The sequence below is a fragment of the Dromiciops gliroides genome, chromosome 2 (genome assembly GCF_019393635.1).
Source record: "Dromiciops gliroides isolate mDroGli1 chromosome 2, mDroGli1.pri, whole genome shotgun sequence".
NCBI classification, from domain to species: domain Eukaryota; kingdom Metazoa; phylum Chordata; class Mammalia; order Microbiotheria; family Microbiotheriidae; genus Dromiciops; species Dromiciops gliroides.
This window is the reverse complement of record NC_057862.1, coordinates 582,442,102-582,468,419: the sequence shown is the minus strand read 5'-3', so window position 1 is coordinate 582,468,419 and position 26,318 is coordinate 582,442,102. Positions and strand designations below refer to the sequence as shown.

At 37.6% G+C, this 26,318-nt stretch overlaps 1 protein-coding gene across 2 annotated transcripts in view; it reads left to right on the top strand.

Annotated features, from left to right (window-relative positions):
* Nucleotides 1-26,318, top strand: part of AFTPH (aftiphilin) — a 109,657-nt gene that overhangs the window by 19,290 nt on the left and 64,049 nt on the right. For both annotated transcript variants that reach the window (XM_043983635.1, XM_043983634.1), the window contains exon 2: nucleotides 15,444-17,365. In XM_043983635.1, the coding sequence (XP_043839570.1) occupies nucleotides 15,476-17,365 (1,890 nt within the window). In that variant the 5' untranslated portion in view covers nucleotides 15,444-15,475. The remainder of the gene's footprint in view (nucleotides 1-15,443; nucleotides 17,366-26,318) is intronic.

The window sequence follows — 26,318 nt, the reverse complement described above, 5'->3', positions numbered from 1 at the left end:
GTATTAAATTGTAAGCAATTTATGTTTAATTTTTTATCGTTTATTCTTGTTTACCTTTTAATGTTTCTCCTGTGTTTGGAATTCAAAGTTTCTACACAACTCTGTTCTCTCTTTTTTTCCAGGAATTCTCCTTTAGGATTACATTTGGTTTTGCTGGCTGTTATTCTTGGGTGTTAGCCTATATCCTTTACCTTCTGGAATATTGTCTTCCAAGTTTTCTGCTCCTTTATAGTTGTGACTGCTGAATTGTGTGTGACACTGACTAGTTCCTTGATAATCTAATTATTTTTTTTCTGGCTGCTGGTAATAATTTTTCTTTGACCCAGAAGCTATGGATTTGGCTATAATATTCCTGAGCATTCTCATTTTGGAGTTTCTTTCAAGAGGCTACCAGCAGATTCTTTCTTTTTCTCTTTTACCCTCTGATTCTTAGAGATCTGGCCAGTTTTCTTTTAAGCTTTCTTGAAACAAGGCTCCTCTTTTAGTCATGGAATTCAGGTAGTCCAGTGATTCTTAAATGTTTTCCTCAATCTGTTTTCCAGATGAATTGCTTTTGTTTTGTACTTTGTTTAATTATTACTTGTTGCCAAATTAAGTCACTGACTTCTATTTGGTCTTTTCTAATTTTCACGGAGTTTGTTGCTTAGGCAAGGTTTTGTACCTTTTGTGCCAGACTATTAAATTCCCTTTCCAGTTCTTTTTTCTATAAATCTAACTTCATTTCCAATTTTTCCCACTAGTGCTTTCATATCATTGACAAACGTTTTAAACTTTTAAAAAATTTAATTACTGCTTCATTTCTTCCAGGAATTCTTGTTGGATTTGTGCATTTGCTGTATTTTTCTTTGTGACTTTACTTGTAGATGTTTTGGAATCATTCTCCTTTGTGATTTGAGTATCCCTGTCGCTATAATAGCTTTTTATGATAAATTTATTTTTTTTGTTTGCTCATTCTTCTGACATACTTTCTGACTTTGGATTTGATGTTAGGGCCAGGCTTTGTACATTGCCAGAGACATCTAGGCTGATCGTGTTGCTGCTTTCTTGGGAGACAGTGTTGTATTATCCTCCACTCTCAAGGACTGCTTAGGCTAGCAATCTGCAAGCTTTCAGTATTCCCAAAGTGGTATGATATAAGGTAAAGTCTTATTGCTGCCACCAGGTATCAGTTGTGCAGTTTTTTGACCTGGGTTTGGGTCTGAGCAATAGTAGAATGCTGCTGGACTCAATTGCTATTAATGCCAATTGGGAAGCTCCGCTATTTCAATTACAGAGGTATGGACTTCCCTTCGATTTAAAAGTCTTGCCATGGTTATTCTTTTCTAGGCTTCAGATCCACTTGCTGTTGATGCTACTCACTTCTGAACCTGCTCCTTTCTAAGTACACTGCCCAGGGTGTCCCTGCTTGGGAATCCTACTCCTAAGTATAGGTCCTCTCATCAGTCTGCTATGGATCTTTGACTAGGAATTGGGTAGTGGGTGACAGAGTTTCCAGTTGGTACTTATCTTCCTTGAGGTACCCCAGTATACATCTACAGATGTCCTGATATGAATCTTAGACTTCTTGTTCTGGTCAATAGCCTCTTTTTGTGCTGGAATGCTCTACAACTAGTGCCCCTAGGGAGGTACCATTCCCAGTGCCTACAGCCCTCTTTGTCTCCCTATATTAATCTGGGCCAGGAAAAGTGATTCACTGTAACTTTGTTTGGATTTTCCCATCAGGATTCAGTCTGATATGTTTTCTGGATCTGTTTGGAGGAGTTTATGGGGAGGTATTCTCTGTACTGCTTCCTTTTTCTCTGTTGTATTACAGGCTTCACTCCTGTATTCATCCTCTCAGGGCATTTACATGCAATCAGAGGCGACAGCATGTACGTTTTAAGTATATACAGAATAAATACAAGGTAGCTAAATATTGTTAACTACTGAAGTTAACAAAATGCAGTTAACTACTAAAGATACTTAGGAAGGAAGACATTAGCAATTGAGAGGTGGGTCATTGGAGAATCACTGTTATTCATGATGTGATGATACATTAAGGGCTTGGAAATGGGTGACAGAGTGTTATGCATGAGGAATAGAGAGGTCTGTTTGCCTTGACCAAAGAGTGTGGAAAGAGGGAGTTATGGATACATAGGGAGTATGTATACACGAAGGAATATAACAAGTAGTGAGGTAAGAAAGGTAGGTTGGAACAAGATTGTAGGACCTTTATAAATGGCAAACTGAAGGATTTATATTTTAAATATTAGAGGCAAGAGGAAATCACTGAAGCTTCTTGAGGAGTTAAAAATTTGTTTTCATATAATCATAAAATTTGAGAGTTGGAAGAAACCTCAGTGTCCATTTGAGTTGAACCCAAGCACCAAAAGAATCCCTGCTAGCTTCCTCAGCAACCAGTTATCCAGCTTGAAGACCTTCAAGGAAGGAGAATTTGCCACCTCTTTAGACAGCCCATTCTGCTTTTTAAGTACTCGCACTGTTGTAAAGTTTTCCCTGACATCAGGGATAATTGGCTTTCTGCAACTTCCACTCACTGTATCTGGTTCTTCTCTGGAACCAAGCAGAGCAAGTCTAATCCTTCCTCCATATGACAGCCCTTCAAATACTTGAAGATAGCTATCCTGACCCCTGGACCTTCTCTTCCTAAGACTAATCATCCCTGTTTCCTTCAACCTCCTATGACATGAAAAAACCAAAGCCGTCTTTGTCGTACTCCTGGACACTCTCTAGTTTATCAGTGGTGTCTAGAACTAAAAAGAAATTTCAGATGAAATCTAATGGGCAGAGTGCAGTGAGTCTATCATTTCCTTTTTTCTTGGTCGCGATCTTCTCTTAATGGAGCCCAAAATTGAATCAACTTTTTTGGCTTCCACGTCACACTGGTGACTTACATTGAACGTGTAGACTACTAAAAACTTTAGCTCTCTTTCAGGACAATTGATATACCCAGCCATGTTCCCCCCTTCCATCTTGTAAATTGTGGGTGAAGTTGATTTTTTTGTATCCAAGTAGAAGACTTTACATTTATCTTTATTGCACTTATCTTAATAAATCCAGCCCAGTGCTCTACTATTGTGAGCCTTTTGGACCCTGATTCTATCCTCTACAGTATTAGCTATCTCTGCTAGCTTTGTGTCAGATGCAAACTTGACAAGTATGCCATCTGTGCCTTTATTCAAGTCATTGACAAAATGTTAAATTGTAGCAGGCCAAACAGAGATTCCCTTGAAAGATCCACTGGAGACATCCTTTCATGTTTATATTGAACCATGGACGACTTCTCTTGGCATCTAGCCATTCATCCAGTTCTGAATTTCTTCATCTTCTCTACAAGAATAGCATGAGATATTTTATCAAAAGCGTTGCTAAATTCTAGCTGCACTCCATCCACAGCATTTCCCCTCACCAGTTTAATAATCCCATCAAAATTAAAAATGAGGTTGGTCTAGCCAGACCTGTTCTTGATGAAACTGTGCTGGCTGTTTGTAATTACCACTTACTTTTCTTGGTATTCAGCAACCATCACCGTGGTGATCCTTTCTAGAATTTTCCCAGGAGCCAAAGACAGTCTCAGTGGCTCTTTATTTTGTAAACTCTGTTCTTTTCCCTTTTTTGAAAATCGAGACATTTTCCCTTATCTAATCTTGTACTAACTTTAGGAATATCAATTTGGCAGCTTCATGGTAGACAGATTGGAGAATAAAGAGAGTGGAAGCAGGAAGACCCATTAGTATGTTATATTAGTATGTAGTGGTTCAGATGAGAGGTCATTAGAATCTGACCTAAGAGTGGGTGGTGGCTGTTTTAGTGAAGAGATAATGTTGGATGCATGCTATATTGTAGAAGTTGAATCAACAAAACTGGGGAACTGATTGAATATAAGGGGTAAGAAAGAGGATGATTCTGAGGTTTCCAGCCCTGGGTAATGGGAACAATAGTGGTACCCACAACAGAAATAGAAATATTAGGGGAAAGAGAAGGTATTGAGGGGAGTTCGGGTGGAATAATGAGTTCTCTTTTGGAGGTGTTGAGTTTAAATGTCTATGGGACATCCATTTGGAGATGTCAGACAGGAGCTTGGATCCATGGATTTTGGGGAAATGGTTATGAGGAGGGAGTTGATAGATGGGGATAAGTGATGCAAAAAAAAAAAGAATAAAAGAATATTGATGAAATACTGAAAAAATACACGGAAATGAGTAAAAGGGGACTTCAACAGGAGAAAATGTCAGTTTTGCTACTATCTTGTCAACTGTAATCTAATCTTAAACTGTCTATGATAGAAGTTTAGTTTCATATGTAATCCTCTTTTCTGTTCTTTTAGATATTGAAGTATTTGTGTTTGATGTTTAAATTCATTTAAAAAAATGAAGAAGAAAAAGAGAAAATACACAAGATGAGAGAATACAGAGAGCTCAAGAATGAGGGTAGAGGGAAGGGAACACATTTATAAAACACCTACTATGTTCCGGACACTGTGCTAAGTGCTTTACAGTTATTATCTTTTGATTCTCACAAAAACCCAGGGAGGTAGATGCTATCATTATCCCTATTTTATAGTTGAAGAAACTGAGCCAAACAGGTTAAGTAAACCTTCACAGGGTCACATACCTAGTAGTATCAATTCAAAAATTTTAAATAAAATCCTACCAGCCTAAAGTAATTCATCCAAGAAAGCATTCATCATAACCAACTTGTATTTATACCGAGTATTCAAAGATGGTTCTTCACTAGGGAAAGTCAACATAATTAATCATATAAAAACAAAAACATTTCAAAACCACATAATTACCTCAATAAATCTCAAAGGCAAAAAGGCTTTGACAAAGTGTAATGCTTATTTATCCTTAAAAATCTACAAAATATGGACATAGAGGGCCCTTATTTAAATATTATTTAAAAGTATCTAAAACTGGGGCAGCTAGGTGGCGCAGTGGATAGAGCACCGGCTCTGGATTCAGGAGGACCTGAGTTCAGATCCGGCCTCAGACACTTGACACTTAACTAGCTGTGTGACCTTGGGCAAGTCACTTAACCCCAATTGCCTCACCCAAAAAACAAACAAAACAAAAGTATCTAAAACCAAAAGTAAGCATCATATGAAATAGGCATATACTAGAACCTTTCACAGTAAATACGAGAGTAAAGCAAGGATATCCACTGTCCAGTCATGCTTGACCCTGTATGGGGTTTTCTTAGCAATGATACTGGAGTAGTTTGCCATTTCCTTCTCCAGCTTATTTTTCAGATGATGAAACTGAGGCAAACAGGGTTAAGTGACTAGCCCAGGGTCACACAGCTAGTAAGTGTCTGAGGCCAGATTTGAACTCATGAATATGAGTCTTCTGACTCCCTCCTGGTGCTTTTTCCACTACACTACCTAGCCAGCCCTTAAGGGCGTAAAGATAGCTTAAGGACATAAAGACATTTAAAGAGGAGATAAAACTATCTCTATTTGATATAATAGTTTACTTTAAACATCCTAGGGAATTATCAAAAATACTCATTAAAATAATAGCTTTAGCAAAGTTGTTGGGTACAGAATAAACACTCCAAAATCAACCATATTCATTTTTTATGTAATAGCAAAATCAAAGAAAAAATAATAGGGAAATCCATTCCAGATAACTACTAAATGCATGTCTGGGAACCAGCCTACCAGAGCACTCAAAATACATGCATAAATTACAACACATTCCTTAAAGTAGTAAGAACAACTTAAATAGTGAGAAGAATATTCAGTGTTCATTGTTGGGCTGTGCTAATATAATAAAAGTGACAATTCTGCCAAACTTAGTTTATAGTTTTAATGTTCTGTCAGTCAAATTATCAAAGGGATACTCCACAGAACTTGATAAAATAATTGTAAAATCCATTTGGAAAGATAAAAGATCTAGAATCTGAAGAGGAACTATGAACTGGACTGTGAAAGAGGGACAAAAGGGGAATAGCACTTCGGAACCTCAAACTGTATTATAAAGTAGCAATTATTAAAACCATATGGTTTTAGTTTAGAAATAGAGCCATTGAACAAACTAGATAAGGGGAATTCATAAATAATGGAACTTCATAACCTAGTGTTTGATAAAACAAAATGTAAGTTACTTAGGAAAGAGCTCCATATTTGGTTTAAAAAAAAAAAACTTCTGGGGAAAACGGAAAGCAGCCTGACAGAAATTAGACTTGGAATAACACCTTATACCATATTGCATAATACCTTCTAAGTGGATATGTGAACTTAATATTAAAGACCATACTACAAAAAAACTTAGAGATAATGTCTTTCACAACTATGGTTAAGAAATGTATTCTTAACCAAATAAGAGGCAGAGGTAATCACAGACAATAAAATAGATAAATTTGATTACATGAGACTGAAAGGCTGCTACACAAACAATCCACCTAAGATAAGAAGCAAAGCAATCTAGTGGGAGGGGGGGAATCATCGTAAACAATTAATAGATGTATAAGACTAAAAGCAAACCACCAATGGATAAATGATCAAAGAATATGAAGAAACTGTTCTCAAAAGAAAAATTGCTATTAACCATTTGAAAGAAATTCAAATCAAAATAATTCTAAGATTTCATCTCTTGACCTGCAAATCAGCAAAGTTCAAAAAATATGGGAATAGTCAGTGTCAGAGGTATTGTGGGAATTGCATTGTTGATGGTGCTGTGAATCAGTACAGCCATTTGGAAAGCAATTTGAAGTTATGCAAATAAAATGACTAAAATGCTGACACCCTTTGATTCAAAAATTCCATTACCAGGTTTGTACCCTAAGGAGGCCATGGATGAGAACAAAGTCCCAATAAGTACCAAAACATTTATAGCAGGACTTTTTGTTTTAGCAAAGAATTTAAAATAAAGTAGATGCCCATCGACAGGGGAATGACTAAATAAATTGTGGTAAATGAATGTAATGCAGTATTGTTGTGTTGTAAGAAATTATGAATGTGGGGACAGCTAGGTGTCCCAGTGGATAAAGCACTGGCCCTGGATTCAAGGGGACCTCAGTTCAAGTTCGGCCTTAGACACTTGACACTTACTAGCTGTGTGACCCTGGGCAAGTCACTTAACCCTCATTGACCTACAAAACAAAACAAACAAAAAAAGAAATGATGAATGTGATAAATACTGAAAAACAGGAAAAGATCCATATGATTTGAAGAGCAAAGTAAACAGAACCCAAAAAGCTCCCCAAAATCTATTTACTCAATGACTATAACAGAAAAGTGAAAGAATAACCACAAAAAAGTGAATGTTGCAAAATTATGAAGATCAAGCATGGCTTGAAAGAAAAGGTATAAGAAATACTCCTTTGCAGAGGTGGGAGGTCCACAAGTATTATACATTACACAATTTTCAGACTTTTTTGATATATTAATGAGATGCTGATTCTCTTCCCCCCCCTTTTTGTCTTTAAAAATTATTTTTAATATGGTATGATTTTTGGGAGGGGATAGATACTAATGGAAATTATGATTTTAAAAACAAGATATCAATAAAATTATTTTTTAAAAGAAAAAAGTAGAACAAATTATAAAAATAAGTGGTAGACCTTATTTTGAATGTGCTTTATAACTAGGGCTGATTTGGTATCGTCTTATAGTCTTATGAGGGGACTAATTTTCTATTTTCAAAATATATCCTTACATTTTGTGATAGTCATTTAAACATTTCTGCATCAGCAGACTGAATTTTTCTAAAGGGTTGATGTCTGTTCAAATACAAGGTGTATGGAAAATATGTTCTTGAATATTGCAATGTAAAAAGATCTTCCTTCTACCATTAGGAATTAAAAGATTTATACATTATATGTTTATGACATAGTTCATTCATTTATTTTTTCTGAGAAATAATTTTAATGGCATGATAAATTGTTAATAACTGCATATCTCATGCAGACACCAAAGCACAAAGCCTTACATTTAGAATTTTTGCTTATGAGGCAATTGGGGTTAAGTGACTTGCCCAGGGTCACACAGCTAGTAAGTGTCAAGTGTCTGAGGCCAGATTTGAACCCAGGTCTTCCTGAATCCAGGGCCAGTGTTCTATCCACTACGCCACCTAGCTGCCCCACATTTAGAATTTTTTAAAGCCTCTCAGGTCATTTAAGTACATGCCCCTCAGTTTGACAGAAGAGAATAGATTACTTTCCCAAGACAATGGAAATAACAAGTGACAGAATCAGAACTGGAACCCAAGTCTTCCAATTCTAATCCAGTATTTTTCCCACTGTCTCACACTTTCTGGTGCTTCTGCTGGTTGTAGAGTAGGTTAAGACAGCTTGACAGGAGCACCTTATCAACTGGAATAAGTAACAAGAACTGCCTCTTTCCTCTTCACTTAATATTTTATAATTTGAAAAGCAAAGAATATGACCTCTTTGTGTTCAAAGACCCATCTTGCTTTTTCATTTTACTCCCCAAGTTCCTAGCATATAGAAGGTACTTCAAAATGCTTATTTCTGATGGGGTTAAAAATTTCTACATACAAATTCATTTATACAATGATAACCTAGATTAATACTATCCTTTGGGGATGAAGCCTCTTCTAAAACAATTGGTCTGAGATGGAAAAGATTATACAGTGTTGGTTTGATGGCAGCAGTGACTGAAAAGGAGGAAGTAATGCTGTCTTTTTCAAGGGTCAGGGTCTGAATCTACCTGGCAGACAGGAAGTAATCCTTTGACCCACATAGAAAAGTAAGGGAGGTGCTCTACCAAGGCTCCTGTTGACTAGACCAGAAGTTCTTCTCCCCCCCCCTCCATGGGCCCCTTTTCTCTGCATCATATCTTTAAAGGCATAAAATAAAATTACAGTTATCCCTTCCACATTGTGAGGGTTAGGGGCACAGCACCCCTGTAATATGGAAAATCCACATAAAAATTTTTTGACCCTCCCTTCATACCAGAGAAGTCTGAATCACTGTGGTATTAAAAGATAACATATGTTGATATTATAAAAGACTACATATTTTTAATGCATTTCTGAGTTTCTAAACTTTTTCTGTATTGTCTACTGGCCTTTCTTTGTATGTCATCTGCGGCTTCCACAAGACTCCCCCAAAATTCCCATTTCTTATGCCAACCCACAATATAGCAAATTTGCCATGGGGAAAGTTGTGATATGGAAAGGATAACTGTATATTGGAATAAAGCTGACAAAATGGTTTTGTTTTTAAATTCATGGACCTCAGGTGAAGAACATTTTTTTTTTAACTTTTAAATGCCTTCTGGGCAAGGACCTTATCCAGCTGAGTTTAACACCATAATGCTATTTGTTACTACCTCCTCCTCCTCCTCCTCCTCCTCCTGGTGGGCTAAGAGCAGGGATCTCCTATACAAGATTTTCATAAATTACTGCTCCCCCACCTACCATCATTATTAATGACCTGTGCCCCTTAACATATACTTTTCATTAATTTAATGTTATTTTCCCTTAGTAGAGGTAAGCTTTTTGTGGACCAGGCTTTTGTTTTTCTCTTATTTTTTCCAACACCTTACACATAGTATGCATTTAAAAATACTTGTCTAATAAATGAAAGTTAGGGTATTGGCATATAGGAGAGATTGTTGAACGTTTAGACTAAGGAGTTTGAATTTGACTCAATAGACAATATGGGACCTTTGAAGGATTTTGAACAAAAAAGTAACATGACTCAATTTTACCCTTGATTAGTTTGGGTAAAATGGAAATAATAAGAATATTTTCCTTCCTTTACATGATTGTGGTGATGAATTATGTTTGTCCTTTTTTCTCAAAGAGACTTGCAGTAGATTGGATCTAAGTGAGGGAGGGCTGTGCAGGGTCACCAACTTCATTCTTTCCTCCAAAGTCATCTGGGTCCAGTGGCAAGATATACATCAGGACAACTAGAGATGGCCCTGGATGTTCAAGGCCACTGGGGTTAAGTGACTTGCCCAGGGACACACTGCTAGTAAGTGTCTGAGGTGAGATTTGAACTTGGGTCCTTCTAACTTCAGGGCCAGTGCTCTGTATCCACTGTGCCCCCTAGCTGCCCCAGTGATGAATTATATACAAATGAAAACTCTTTATCAACCTGAAAAACATGTTAGATACTAAATTGTGTGAACTTATAAATCCTGTAGGAATTCTGAACAGATCTGTGTTTAGACAAGATAGAACACCATGAATGAAATGGATCTTGAACTAGATTTGAAGGATAAATAGAATCTGACTAAAAATTCAAGTAATGGAGTTACTTGAATGAAACCATGGCTTTGTAGGATTGAGCATGACACTATCATTGTGGAAAACTTACCTAGAAGAAAGTAAATATGGATTATAGTATGAAGGGTCATGAAAACTAGGTAGAGAAGTTTAGATTTGCTGTGGCAAGAAATTGGGAGTTATTGGAAATTTTTGATAAGGGTAGTGACATGATGAAAATGATCCTAACAAATTTTACTGCTATTAGTTTGAAGAATAAATTGGAAAGGGGAAAGATCAGTGATACCACCTAAAAGGTTGCTTAAGAATTCAGGTAATGACTTGATGACTAGGGTCTAGAATGTAGCAATTGCAGTGGGAATAGAAAGGGATAGATTGTATGAAAAAAGTAATGAAATAGCTCCAGTAAAACTAAATAGGGGAGACAGGAAGATGAGACAGAGAATGACTTCATGGTTGTGAGCCTGGTTAAATGAAGACATGATAACATTGGCAGAAACATGGATGTATGAAAAGGAAGCTAGTTTGGGGGAGGGAAGGAGTTTTGCTCCATATCTATTGACTTTTACATGAAGTCAAGAAATCAGATGGAAATGTCTAATTGAAAATAACAGGTCTTAGTTAAGAACAGGGCTAGAATATAAATGTGGGTGTCATTTGCATGGAGATAGTCATTAAAGCCAGGATGGTTAGAGAGACATAGTGAGACATCCCAGGGAAAGAGAAAGAGGGAGAAAAGGGAGAGCACAGCATTGAACCATGAAAAAGAAGGTTAACTATGAGGAACAGAAGTGGGGGTAGGGGTTGCACGAGAGGGAGGGGGGGAGGAGGACACGAGAACAAGCACATGTGAGCTCAGAGAGTAGGAAACCATAAGAGCATAGTGTCACAGAGACTGATCAAAGGGAAGTTCAAGAAGCTGAGATGACACCCTTACTAAATGGAAAAAGAAGTCTAGGCAAATGGAAGTGAAGGAAAAGACCATATGCTTGGGTCACTGGTGATCTTTGAGGAAACTTTGAGCAGATTGAAAGTGAAGCCAGACTTAAAGTGTCTATGGAAGTATGAAAATGAAGGAAAATGGAGACATCTACGAGAAGCAGCGTCAAAAGGAAAGAAATAGGATCATAGTTACATTGAGCAGCAATGCCAAGCCAAGGTGATTTCTCTTTCTCCTTCCTGCCTTTAGGATAGATAATGGAGACCTATTTGTTTAAAGATGGAGGACAATTATGGGAGCAAGACCCTGCAGGAACTGTAAGGGATTGTGTTCTTGGACATGGATGCCTCTGCCTCCGAGCCAGGAAGAAAGGATTAGAGGGTTGATATAGAGAAAGATATGTTGTAATAGAGAGGGTAAATAAATATAAGTGAACCTACTTAATGACATTAATTTAGTGAAAAAGGAGGCATTAACTAAAGGTCTAGAAAATTAAAGTTTGCAACAAATTGAATTAACAATTTTCAGCTAGTGAGAATCTTTGACATACATAAATGGTGGTTGGGGGAGGAGGGGTGTACATTGGTACATAATGAAGTGCTATGTGAAGGCACTATTGCAGCTTACAGAGTGCTTTCCTCACAACAACCAGGTGAGGTAGGTAGGTAATGCAAGTATTTTCATTTAACAGATAAGGAAATTGAAGTATAGCCATATAGTGACTTTCCCAGGGTCCAACACCTAAGAAGAACAGAGACCTAAACCTAGGCCTTCTGATCCTGCAGTGCTATACGGCCTTTCTTAAGAAATGATATATATCATCAGGCTTTTTAATATCATGTAGTCTAGATGTTGTCAGGAACAAAAGGTAATATTTTTTCTCTATACTAAGTATTCTAAATAACTGAAACAGTTATTGCAGTATAGGAGTCAAATGCAAATCCTGAATCTTAATGCCAAAGGTTAAAAATTAAGCTTTATGGGGGCAGGTAGGTGGCACAGTGAATAAAGCACTGGCCTTGGATTCAGGAGGACCTTAGTTCAAATCCAGCCTCAGACACTTGACACTTACTAGCTGTGTGACCCTCGGCAAGTCACTTAACCCTCATTGCCCTGCAAAAAAACCCAAAACAAAACAAAAAAATTAAGCTTTATTTCTCATTGCAAAGAAGTGTTTTGTAATTCATTGATGCTAAGAAGCATTTGATATTATTCAAGTTTTAATGATAATATGTAACATTTGTGGGATCCAAAATTGTGCAATCTACAATAAAAGAAACTGAGGCAGAGCATTGAGCTAATGGCACTTTATCAAAGGGTCCATGGGCCCCTTTAATGAAGTGGACCTCCTGTCTTTGAGATGGTCCCTTCCTCCAGGCCCTTAGTTTTATAGTTCTGGATACTCAGACAATCTGGATGAAGCAAACTAAAAATATCATTGGTTGATAAACTTTGCCCATGATCCTCCAGGAGAATCTACACAAATTACAGAATCCCATTGGTTGACTAAAGGACTGGTGAACAGACCTCGGCAGGCCTATCTTGACGTTTCAGGAGATCTTACCAAGCCAATGAGCAGACCCATGGGCTGATAAATAGATGTCAAAACATACATGGGCTGGTGGGCCAGTAGATAGGTGGACAGACAGGGCTATTTATTGGTCAGGTGCTTTTGGTCTTCTCCCCGTATTGGGCAATAGATGACAAGGAACGAAGGGGCAATAAAAACAGCTGGGGGATTTTCCATGTAATTGAGCTGCCTCTGCCAAACTGGGCTTGGTCACCATAACAAGGAAAAACAAGGGTGGAGGTCCTCAATATTAGCTTCCTATGATTAACATAGGAATTTATAATCCACAGTTCACCGTTCTAGAGCCTAATATACAGAACTTATAATCACTCCACCTATGGAATCATATCAAACTGATTAATATTGACGGGAGTAAAACAGGGATCTAATTAATAATCACACATTTACATAGCAACTGAAGTAATTCTTTCATTCTCACAACACTGAGATAGATGCTATTAACCCTGTTTTATGGATGAAGAGACAGACTCGGAGGTTAAATGACTTCATAAATGTCAGCTGGGATTCAAACCCACATCCTCATGACTCCATGTCCTATATTTACAGAGTTGTCAGATGAACACCAGATCATGTTATCTAAAATGATAGCAGTAACATGACTTTACAGACAGTAATTGTAGAGATTTTCAATTCCCAAAGCATTGGTCTAGTGCAGGGCTTCTTAAACTTTTTCCACTTCTGACCCTTTTTCACCCCAGAAAATTCTACACGACACCAAGTATACAGGTATATAAAATAGATTGTGTGTGTGTGTGTGTGTGTCCTTTTACTATTTCCAATTTTTTCACAACCCCCACATTCAGTTATGTGGAGTCACAACTCACAGTTTAAGAAGCTTTGGTCTAGGGGCAGCTAGGTGGCGCAGTGGATAGAGCACTGGCCCTGGATTCAGGAGGACCTGAATTCAAATCCGGCCTCAGGCACTTGACACTTACTAGCTGTGTGACCCTGGGCAAGTCACTTAACCCTCATTGCCCCACACACAAAAAAAAGAAAAAGAAAAAAGAAGCTTTGGTTTAGGCCATTTCCATTAGGGAGCTGGCCCATTCGTGCTCTAATATATAAATAAAGACTTTTTATACTTCTCAAAAAAAAAAAAAAGAAGAAGAAGCAGCAGCAGCTTTGGTCTAGTGAATAAAGTTTAACTGGAAGACTTTTTTTTTAACATGTGAAACAGCTAAAATAATTCTAATAATCTCAGGTCTTTAGATATCTCTAACCTTTTTTTTTTTTTCAGTTTTAAAAAAATTGAATCACCTGAAAAAGCTCTCCTTAACAGAGTAGTAAGAAATTTTGTAAGCCCTAGGAACCATACTCGCTGTCTTTTTTCCCCCCAGGAACCCAATTGGATACTTTATACCTCATTTGTTTTTTTAAAAGATCTGTAATGTAGATTTAAAGCAAAAATTTATGTTAGTTGGATTGGCTTGATTTTTTTTCTGTATCTTTGGAGGGATATATGATGACATGCCGAAGAACCCTTTATCTTCATACTTTCTTTTTAAACTTCCATTCTATTGCTTTTTAGTAGCCTGAAGATGGACTTGGTCTGACTGCCCAAAGTATTCTCTGAGTTAAAATTGAATGGCATTTTATTGAATCACAAATCACTTTACATCTTTATGAATAAAGAGAGAAGGAGTTTTGAACTGTCATTAGCTGGTATAAGGAATTCTGGTATCTTGTATTTTAGTGTTTTATGTTTTTAAAATACCTTAGTGATAAAACAACTGCTTAGAAATCAGCATTTAGCATTTTTCAAGTTTAAAGATGGAATTTCCTGAGCTGTGAAATATTACTACTAAAAAGCCTGTGTAATTTTCATTTTAAAATGTTTTGTGGTTCATATGATTCTTATTTGCTATTAATGTGCGAGATTGAAACTCCAAATGCAACCAAGTACATTTTATAATTTTCTTTTCCAAAATTTTATGTCATCTTACCCTATTACACATTTTCTTCCCAAAGTAGCTTTACCTGAATAATAAAATAAGATAATAATAGAAAGTATTAATATAATTGGTTTTGAGATATTTTAGAAGAAAGCTTTAAGTGTAACTGAAGGACACGCTAAGGAACCTGCATCATTTTGTCATTTAGGCTTTTGCTGAATTAAACTGCTTTTATTCTTTTTCTTCAGAGAAAATGTTATTGTTAGCTTTTAAAAACCAGTAGAAGCACTAAGTATGTCATGATTTTTAAAAATTCATAGATGATTGAAATAAATTTAAGTAGCCCATTTATTCCAGCTTTCCTCAAAATTTATAATCCTGCTATTTTATTCCCTGTGTCAGCTAGTGTCCCTGTACCAAAAGAAGGATTAAGGAATGTCAATGACTTTTCTTTTTCCATAGTTAATAGGCTATAAGTCTAAGGCTATTAAAGGTACTGATATTCTGGTCATTGGTTGCTTTTTAGAACCATAGCGCCCCCCCCCCCAAATTAACCAACACATTATAAAAACTTTAACTCTATTCTAATATATAAGTATGCACATTATCCTAATGAAATCTTAGACTTTTGAACAGTCATTAAACCCTTCCCCCAAAACATTATAAATTAGAACTATTTCTTATCTATGTGATACAGCTTTTTAAACAGTTAACCCTTAAAGAAGCAAAAAAGAAAAACATAATATAGCATCACCTTTTTAAATTTTAAGATAATAGAACAAAAAAAACCCACTTTCCTTTTTTTTTTTTTTTGGCAGGTATAAATTAATCTTCTAAAAGCAGTTGAACAATGGAACCAGATATCATTCGAATGTACTCTTCATCTCCACCACCATTAGACAATGGAGCAGATGATGATGATGAAGATGAATTTGGAGAATTTGGTGGGTTTTCTGAAGTCAGCCCTTCTGGTGTAGGATTTGTTGATTTTGATGCACCCGAGTTTACCAATTCCAAGGAAGAATTTATACCTTCAAATCATTTTATGCCGATTCATGGTTTCTCAGAAAATGTAGATAGCTTTACAAGCTTTAAGCCCATTAAAAATGGTAATGGTAAAGACAGCATTACTGAACTTCCTAGTCTTATGAAAGAACAGTCTGATGTTTTACCTTCTACCACCAGCAAAGAAATAATTCAGTCCAGAACTTCAAATGTTTTAATTGACAGTATAGAAAGTCCAGGAGATTTAAATGAAGTAGTAGAGCAGAGAGAGAATGTTGGAACATCTGAAGGCTTTAGAATTGATATGAAAGTAGTTTGTCATGACAAGCAAATAGATAGTTGTAATGGTGAGAAACCCACATGTATAGAGATTTTAACAAATGGGTTTGCAGCACTGGACACTGTAAATCCTCAGGGAAAGGAAGACTTAGACATCATTGATTCAGAGAGACCAGAAAGTCACAGCACTGAGCTTCACTTAGACTCCACACCTAGTCCTGCTGAGGAGTTTGCAGATTTTGCCACGTTTTCCAAAAAGGAAAAGGTACAACTGGAAGAAACAAGATGTGAAGTTTTAAATGTCAGAGAAGCACTAACCATTCAGGAAAACAATAAAATAAACAGAATCCATGAAGGAAGTTCTGTAAAACAAGCATCTTCAGAGAGAAGCTGTGAAAACGAAGAAGAGACTCTTGATCAAGAGAATCAGGTTTGCATTTCAGAAATCAGTGTAGTAACTAATGAAAAATATGACCCTTCAACACTGGAACAGATTGAATCAAATACTAGCACACAATCAACCTTGAATTCAGCAGACACAACTGATAATGCAGAAACACTTAGGAGAGAACAGTGTGAAACTGATGAGAAACTTGATTTCTTAACTTTTAAATGTGCAGCTCTCTGTGTGGACAGTATTAAAACTTCTGAAACCAATGACAACATTAGTTATCCTCCCAAAGAAGAAACTGTTAAATGTACAAACATCCAAAGCACCAGCATAGATCTGACAGAAGAAAATGTTTTGGATGATTCTATAGAGTTGAAAAATGGGGATAGTAGTAATGATTTTGTGTCTTGTAGTGATACGAATGAAGATGATTTTGGTGACTTTGGCACAGTCAGTGGTGCAACTCCACCTTTTGTTAGTGGTACTCAAGATTCAATGAGTGACATAACTTTTGAAGAGTCCTCAGAACAGTTTCTACATTTTAGTGAACCAAGTGATGACTTCGGTGATTTGGGGGATACAGATGCTGCTACTTGTCAAGAGGAAATAACATATTCTCAGTTAGAACTGAAACAAACTTCTGATATTGTATCAGAAGGGTATGAAGTTGCAAGAAAGTCTTCTGTGTCAGGAATTGAACCTCCTTCACAGCTAAAAAATAGTGGTTATAGTCAATTTCAGAATCTTGATTTGGGGCCAAAAATTCAAGATGAGTGCAGTGCTTTTCAAGACCCAGATGATTTTGCAGATTTTAGTTCAGCTGGTCCTAACCAAGCTGCAGATTGGAATGCCTTTGAGGATGAACAAAAGGAGAGTTGCTCTTGGGCTGCATTTGGAGATGAGCAGACTGTGGAGTCTCCCCTTAGAAAAGAGGCCTGCCAGTCACATAGGACAGGTGAAAGTAATGTTAGTTCATTGACCCAAAAGACTCACACAGTCCCTCTGGCAACTTCCCAAGGAGCAGCTGCTAATGACCATTCACATGAATCAGCATCTTCAGTTCAGGTAATTTATTCTATTTTCCCCTGTTTTGTGGTACATGATTAGCTTTGGAAGCATGCAGTTCAGATGTTCAAAAGATGTTTTTAATGGATATGTTAAAGATGTTCTTTTGACAAATATCAGTTGATAGATTTGTTGATTCATTACATTTTCCACTAAACTTCTTGTCAGATTGAAAATTGTGCTAGCTTTATTTGAAGATTTTCTCTTAAAGAACGCAATGATTCTCTATGATTACAGGAAATATTGTATATATTTTAGTTTATAATGTTAGATTGTTCCTGTAGAAATGCATTTAAAAGTGTCCAAAAGTGTAGTATGAGACAGCCCCATCATTACCCTAAGATCTCTTAATTCTTAACCCTAGCCCTTAAAAAACACAGTAACAGGGGCAGCGAGGTGGCGCAGTGGATAAAGCACCAGCCCTGGATTGAGGAGTTCCTGAGTTCAAATCCGGCTCAGACACTTGACACTTACTAGCTGTGTGACCTTGGGCAAGTCACTTAAGCCCCATTGCCCTGCAAAAACAACAACAACAACACAGGAACACACATTTAAATTAGGCTTTTGAAGTTTGGTGAGATTCAGAAGCCCAGAAGTAATGTATGTTGAAAGTTTCCTAGGTGAAGCATAAAAGTAGTAGAGGGTTTTTGTTTTTTCTTTTTCTTGCCTTTCCTTTCCTCTTGTCTCCTTTCCTTTTCTTTTTAAAAAAGTTTTTTTGAGGGTAGAGTGGATGGAAGTTAGAACTACAAGTGCTTGTTGACGTAGAAAGAAAAGTAGAACAGATAATATTTTTCCTCAGATTTTCTTCTAGTACTTAGTCTGCCTCTTTTTTTCCCTTACCACAATTTATGTTACATTAGATTTTTTCGTATACACATGTTATCGTCCTGTGTTGGTCTTCCCTAAAGGCCTCACAGCCGCAGCCACTCGTCCTTTGAGCCTAGAGAGCGCTTGCTCTGAAAGGTTTTTCTGCCATCTCAGACCTCAGCTCTAGGCACCTAGGAGATCTAAAAAACTGTTCTGAAAGGTACTTAAACTGCCCTAATCCCAAGCTTCATTGGATCTAAAATACCCTGAGGACCTTCGCTTAAGATTTATGAATAGGAGGGGCCGCTAGGTGGCGCAGTGGATAAAGCACTGGCCCTGAATTCAGGAGGACCTGAGTTCAAAGCTGGTTCAGATACTTGACACTTACTAGCTGTGTGACCCTGGGCAAGTCACTTAACCCTCATTGCCCTGTTGAAAGAAAAAAAAAGACTTATGAACAGGAGCTAAGTGTCTATGTGACAGCCATTTTTGAGGCTGTGGAAGTCAGCAAGCATTTTTTAGGTACTTATTATGTAGCAGGCATTGGGGATACGCATACAAAAAGAAAAATAGTCCCTGCCCTAGAAAAGGAGCTTAAATTCTAATAGAGGAAGATGACACATATAAAAAAGAACTAAAGAATAGGAGTTGGGGTGCTAGAATAAAAGGATGTCTGTTCTGGCTTTTCCTCAAAAACGAGGTTTTAGTGGGAGGGAAAGGAGCAGCAAGGACAGAGAGGAGGTTGGACTGCCTGAGTTCAGCCTAACCTTCAAGGATGTAATCACCACCTTATTTTTCCTCAGCCATGGAGGTCTCAGAGGAATGAGATTCTGGCCTTCTGGGAGACAGAGAGCGCCCACTCTGACTATACTTAGACATCACAAGACACTAGGGGCTGCGCTCTATCACATGCTCATTCACCTTTCTGTACTAAACAGATTCCCAGCTGGGGCTCCATTTATTCCTATGTATCTCTTCCCACACTCATCCCTATGTACCTCAGTCTTAACCCTCCATAGTCTATATCATCCTCTGTCCTTCTGTTCCTTTGTGCCCTTTGGAATCCTTCCTCTTATAAATAAGCTCCCTTTTATCCTGGGTAAAGGATAAAGAGGCATATGTTCTTTCCATTTTCTTTAAGCTGGCTTTCCCCAAAAGACAGTGCATGCATAGATACACTGTCCAGTACTGGGTACTCTATAAGCACTGAGGCAGGAGGAGTAGGAGATAGTCAACAAGTACTTAGTAAGCACTTCCTATGTTCAAGGCACTCAGCTAAGTGTCAGGGTTACAAAGACAAGCAAAGGAGTAGGAACATTCCTTGCTCCTCACTTTCAATTCCAGATTGTACTTTTGTACCATCACTTGGTAACTTCACTGAGAGACTCACTACTATTTATCAAACTGAGTAAGTAAACTCCTTGTCTCTGCCTGTCAAACTCCAGGAGATTTTCCCTTCCTGAGAAGTTCATTACCTAATTCACAGATTCCATTCCAGCTCAGTCCCTTGTTCTCATCCCTGCAAATTTTAGCACCCATATTGATGTCTCCTTAAACACCATGATCTCCAAGTTCATCAGTCTCCTTATATGACCCGTCTTGATTCTGTTTCAGCCACACACAGTTGTTTCACTTCTATTGCCCAGAACACTGACATTTCCCTATTTGACTATAATCATTTTATACCTTCTATCTCCTCTTGTGCCTTACTCTTCCCAGTGTGAGATTTAAAATTGGATATTAGATCATAAAATCTCCCCCTACTTAACCTTTCCCTTAATTTATCCCCCAGACTAGTAAATGGAAGAAGCTTTGGTTTTCTAGATAGACCTTTTATTGTTATGGTAGTCACAAGGTGATGTTGATTAGAAGGATAGGAAAGTAGAAACACAATACAAATTGTCTTAAGTCTAAGCTTAGTCTATATTCCTTATAAAAACTCACCAAAACTGAAGGCCACCTTTGGAGAGAGAGAGAGACCGTCTGTGCAGCACAGTCAGGAGACCAGCAGAGCAGGAAAAAAGCCCCCACTTCCGTTCTCTCCTTGCCTTTTAAGCTCACACCCCGGAAGTCGAGTGCGTAGCAGGCAGTCTGACGTGCGCAGCTCATGCCGTTGGTCTCCTCCCCAAAACGGTGGTCCTTAAGAAAAACTGGCATCTTTCAGTTATCCTAACCGACTGTTAAAAAACTTTCATATTTTTTTTTACCACACCAGATGTATTGCTCATCCTCACCAAGTGAGACATCTAGTTTCTTTATTCCTTCCTCCATTTTCTTCCAGAGTATTGCCACTTTAGTCTTGAACCTATTATCAGCTGTTTCAATTATATACAGCTAGGTGGCACAGTGGATAGAGCACTGGCCTTGGATTCAGGAGGACCTGAGTTCAAATCCAGACTCAGACACTTGACACTGTAAGGACCAATTTTTAATTGGGGAATGTTAGCTAGGCGGCTTGCTGCAATATTGGGGCAAGGAAGGAGACCGACAGCCTCCCTCAAAACAGTAGGATTCATTTAACAAGAACAAACTTAAAAAAACACAAACAGGATCAGTAGGATTAAGGGAAAGGAAATAAAATGGGGAAAGGGAAATAATACAACCCGAATAACACCACCACCCAGGAATCAGCTGAGAACACACAGCACTGTCCTTTCGCCTTCCAGCTTCAAGCTAGAATGGCGGAAAAACCTCCCTTCCCAGCAGACCCCAGGCTGACCACACACAGCCCCAAGCCAATTGGCTGGCAGCTCTGACTGACAGTCACATGACTGTCCTCACTGGGCTTCCAGTCATCATAATTTTGCCAGGCCCATGTAGGCGTTGTCGAGTGATGATGATGTGAGGTGCCAGCACCATGGCGACAGCTACAACCAGTGGGTGGAGCACTGTGCTGTTTGAGGAGGTGCTAGCCTGAGCCCCAGGCCAGTGCGCCGCTGCCAGGGGTTTTTTAATTCTAGCCAAAAGATAGGGTCATAAAAACCTCAAATAACAATTCTATACAACACTTACTAGCTGTGTGACCCTGGGCAAGTCACTTAACCCTCATTGCCACGCTCCCACCCCCTCCCCCCAAAAATTATATACTAGCTGGTACCTTTGAATCTCTCACTCTCTTGTCTTAGTGCCTATGAACTGCTTTCCTGTTCCTACCTCCATGCTGCTGAGCATTGTGGAGGAATGTTCTGCAACTGCCAACTGGGTTCCCTCCTGGTTATGTTCTCATCAATTCGGCCTTCACTACTGGGTGATGTGTTTTCCTGTATAATTCTCTGACTACATTCTACACACAGGTATCCTAAACCAGGTACACTCTCTTTACTCTTCCCACGCCACTTCTTTTTCCCTCCTTTTCAGCAGACTCCCATGTGCTCATTTCCTGAGAAATGAGACCATTCATCTGAAGCTACCTCTTCTCCCTCACTCCAGCCCTCAAAACTCCACTTTTCATCATTCTCCTATTCTCTCCCTATTTACTGCTGAAGAGGTAAGATTTCTTTTCAAATGTTCCACTTAATGCTCTTAAATCTTATTCCCTCTTCTCTCTTCTGGGAGCCTTTCTTCTTCTTCATCCCCTTTGTTTCTCCCATCTTCAACTTTTCCATAGCCACTGACTTCTTCCCTATCACCTTCAAATGTTCTCAGACGCTCCCCAACACTTAAAATGAAACTTCAAAATCTGAAAAAAATCAAACTGTTTCACTTGACCCTACTATTCCTTCATGCTATCACCCTATATTTGTTCTTTTTCACAACCAAAATTCTAAAATACTATGTCTATATGTGGCTCCATTTCCTTATCTCCCATTCACTTTCCAGTCCTTTACAGCCTAACTTCCAACCCCACCACTAGAATAAAATTGCTTCTTCCAAGATTGCTAACCTCTCTATAGCGTGTGTCTCTTGACCACTCACTCCCATATCCCACACTCCAGCCCTACCCCAGACTTTCTCTCCTTACTTTCTGTAACACTACTCTCTTGTGGTTCTTGCCCTCTCCATCTGACTACTCTTTCTTGGTATTCTTTGCCAGGTTATCATACTCTTCCTCATGATTATTAAGTGTGGGGAATCTTATAAAGCACATTATCTGACTCTCTTCTCTCTCCACATACTCTTTTAGTGCTCCCTTTAGCTCCCCTCAGTTGAATCATTTCTGTGTAGTTGACTCCAAAGTCTGTACATCTAGCTTTAACTTCTGTTAAACTTCAAGTACATGTTACCAGCTGTCTCCTGGCTGTCTCCAGTGGGATGTCCTATAGGTGTCTAAAACTTGATGTGTCCAAAATGAAATTCATAGTTCTCCTAAAAGCCTTGTCTCTTTCATACTAAATAGTTTATGTTGAATGCATTTCCATCTTTCCAGTTGCCAAGTGAACAGCTTTGGAATTATCCTTGATTCTTCTTTCTCCCTCAACCCCTGTATCCTATAATTTGGCACATCTATCTCCATAATATCTCTCTAATGTTCCCTTCTCTTCATTCACACAGCCATCAACTTAGTTTAGGTCCTTGTAACTGCTTGCTTAGTTTTAAAATGGCCTTTAAAAACAATTTATTATTTTTATTTTTCAAGTAACAAGTATTTTTTTATTAATATGTCCCTCCTACCACTATACCCATTGAACAAATGTTTTTTTAAAAACAAGAAAAACAAATCCCTCAATACACAGTACATAGTCCAGAACCTTGTGCAAAATTATGCATCTCTTCTGCATTTCAAGCTCACTTTCTTTTGTCATAAGATGAGTAGCATGTTTTATCTTCATTGTTCTGAATTCATGGTTTATGATTGTATTGATCAGATTCCTAAAGTCTTTAAAAATCTTTTTTTCTCTATAATATACACTAGTCTTCTAACTGGTCTCCAATCCAGCTTCCAAATTAATATTCTTAACCTTTACAGATCTCTCTCTCTCTCTCTCTCTCTCTCTCTCTCTCTCTCTCTCTCACACACACACACACACACACACACACACACACACACACACACACACACTTCTTCCCCTTGCTCAAAATCTTGAATAGACTGCCTGTGGTCTCTAGGATAAAATATGCTCTCTTCTGTCATTTAAAGCCCTCCACAAGGTTTCCTACCTGCCTTTCCAATCTTACTTATTTTGTATTATTCCCCTTCACAAAATCTCTGTTCTAGTCTAGTTGGACTGCTGGTTCTTCCCTGTATACATCATTCTGTGCATACTTGTCACTACCAAGGTTAATTTTTAGTATTAGCGATCCTCCACTGTCCTTTCAAGCTGTCCCTAATTATTCTCATACCTTCTTACTGTCAGGCTTCCATTGTTGTGACTGTTCTGTTCTGATATATGGACAATACATTTAAATTGCCTAGTCCATGTGAATTGGCAGTGGCAAGCCACTTCAATTTAAGTGTTCTTAGGTGCTGAAATAATTGTCTCTTCTTGCTTCTGTGTAATACATAGACTCTAGTGTTACTTAAAAGTTAAATTCTATTATAATTGCTTTTTTGACTGAAGTGTTTTACTTTAAATGCCCTTAACCTTGTACTTTGTCTTATAATTTAATATTCAGTACATATTTTATTACTTTGATGTATTTGTTGAAGAGTACATTTTCGTTATCTCAAAGACTTTACAATGTAATGTTTAAAACCTCATCTTAATTTGAGGGAGAGTAATTGTTTTGCCAGATTGAAAGAAGCAGCATTGCCTTTTATGAACTTGCTGTTCAAAAACATCTATGCTTTAATAAAGTTTTGGCACCTGCCCACTGTTAAATGTAAACTTGTATTTTCAGCTATGAAGTCTTGATCTTAAATCGACACATTTCTATTTTAAATTTCAATAGTGTTAGAAGTATTGTGTTGAACATTAAACATGATTCCTAACCTCCTGATGTCATTTCTCAACTTTTAAGACAGAAAAGTTGTGGCATGTCCAGGAAGATACTTAATGTACAAATAATTTCTGTCCTAAATACATGCTTAGAAGGTCAGTTCTTTGGAAATAGCAATTTTTGAATTTTTCTCAAAGAAACAATATTCTAAATGTTGATTAAGTTCCTAAGCCAGCCCACAAAAGTGGATTAAACTATACTATAACTGAAATTCTATGGTGAAAATATATTCCAACCCAGAGATATAGGGAACACATAAATTCATTTCTCCCTCCTGGGGAAAAAAAATGGTATCTCTTCTACCCAAACAACCAAATCTTGGAGGCAAGAACTTCCTTTCTGTAAACTTTAAAGAAAAAGACTCCCTAAGTCCTCTGTGGGCCACCTGCTTATATGAATTGTCAAGCAAATCTTGTATTAATGTGTTTTTTAAAAGTTGAAATTTTTATATGATCCTCAACATTTGAAATAATTGAATACACAGTGTTCTGAAACCAAAGTTGATAACCAACATTGCTCTAGGTGATTATAAAGCAGATTACCCACAGTTCCCTGATTCCTTCCCATTTGGGGCTGCTGTCTGGTAGGCTTGAGATGGTCTTCCTATCCACTCCATCCCCCTGACCCTCAGTTTCTGTCTGTGAAATTCTTCCCATTAATGTTCAACTCAGACACCACCTCATTCATAAAATTTGCACTGATTCTTCCCTTCCCCAGCCATGTGATATATATGGTGTATATGTACATACATTAGTATATTCATATATATATATTTGTGTGCATGTATGCAAAAAATATATGTATGGACCTCTGATGTCATCAACACATAGAACTTTGCTTGTAAGGGAATCCCTTCTGTAAATGCAAATGAGAAACTGGGGAGAGGGGCCCTCATAAAAGAGATGGCATTTTAGTTGGGTTTTAAAGGATGGTTAAGAATTCAGCAGGTTAAGATATGGGAAGGAGGAGGACATTATAGACAAATGAATATCCTTACTTGTAAAGTCAAAGATGAGACATCTCTAGGGTCACTTCCAGTCCTAAATCTATGATCCTGTGAAGTAGATACGGTTTTCCTAATATTCAAGCTGCCCAAGGACTGAGTAAAACTTAGGAGTTAAACCTATAGCAAGAAAGAATCATTAGTGGATTTCTGCTGGTTGTATTATATTTAACATCTGCAAAGTGAGGTTTGGGGGCCAGGTAAGTCATTTTCTCTCTACATAAGTATGTATATGCAACAGTCTGTCCCTACCTCTTTATCTGAAGTCCAGGCCTGTTTTTGTACAGGTTTTATGTGAGAATGGCCTGGGAGCACTTGAACAGTCCTAGAGTAACCTAGTTCATCAAGTTTGTTACCCATGTCATCCCATTTTCAGTCAAAAATATCCTATGGGACCGTAGGCTATTTGGGTGTCATTCTTGGCATATTTGATAGTTTGTCAGATTATGGAAGCTTAGTGAGGTAGAAAAACTACTGGACTGAGAGTCAGGTGACTTGGATCCTAATGCTGACTCTGCTCCCAAGTAGTTATGTTATCCTAGGCATATGCCTTACCCATTTTAGAGGTGGACTTCTAGTCTTACAAATGTTTATCATTATCCATGTATATTTTAAGGAAACTAAATTTAAAAGTTGTATTGTTTCGGTTAGGAACAAGTTTAGGTCATTTGTAAGTTGTTCACCTTAAGCTCCATAATCATAACTGTTGAATTATTTCATTTAATAACAAATTTTAGTGAATTGTAAATTATTTGAGAGCTATAATATGATAAGTAGAAAGAGAATTTTAAATTAAAAAGGTCAGGGTTTTGGTTTTTTTTTTTTTTTTGGAAAAGCAGCATAGCCTGCTGCCACAAGTTAAGTAAGCCTTCAACCAGAAGTTCTTAACCTAGGATCCACAAATTGCTTGGGATGGATTTCAGGGAGTTCATGAACTCTACCTCAAATTTGTTTTTTTAGCATTTTGGTAACTATATTTCACTATAATTTGTTTGTAAGATTGTATATTTTATTTTTCCATATAGAAACATTATTCTGAGAAGAGATCTATAGGCTTCACTTGACTTACCAAAGTGAAGGGGGTAAAGGATACCAAAAAATGTTAAGAACATCTCCTTTAAATTAATCAGAATTTCTTCCTCTCTTTTTTCCACTACTTGTTTTATAGTTGTCTGTTACTATCTGGAATTTATGATGGGGAAGGGAAGACTTCATTTACATTATCAGAGTCTATCTCTAGTGTTAGTGATTTTTTTTGATGTTTTA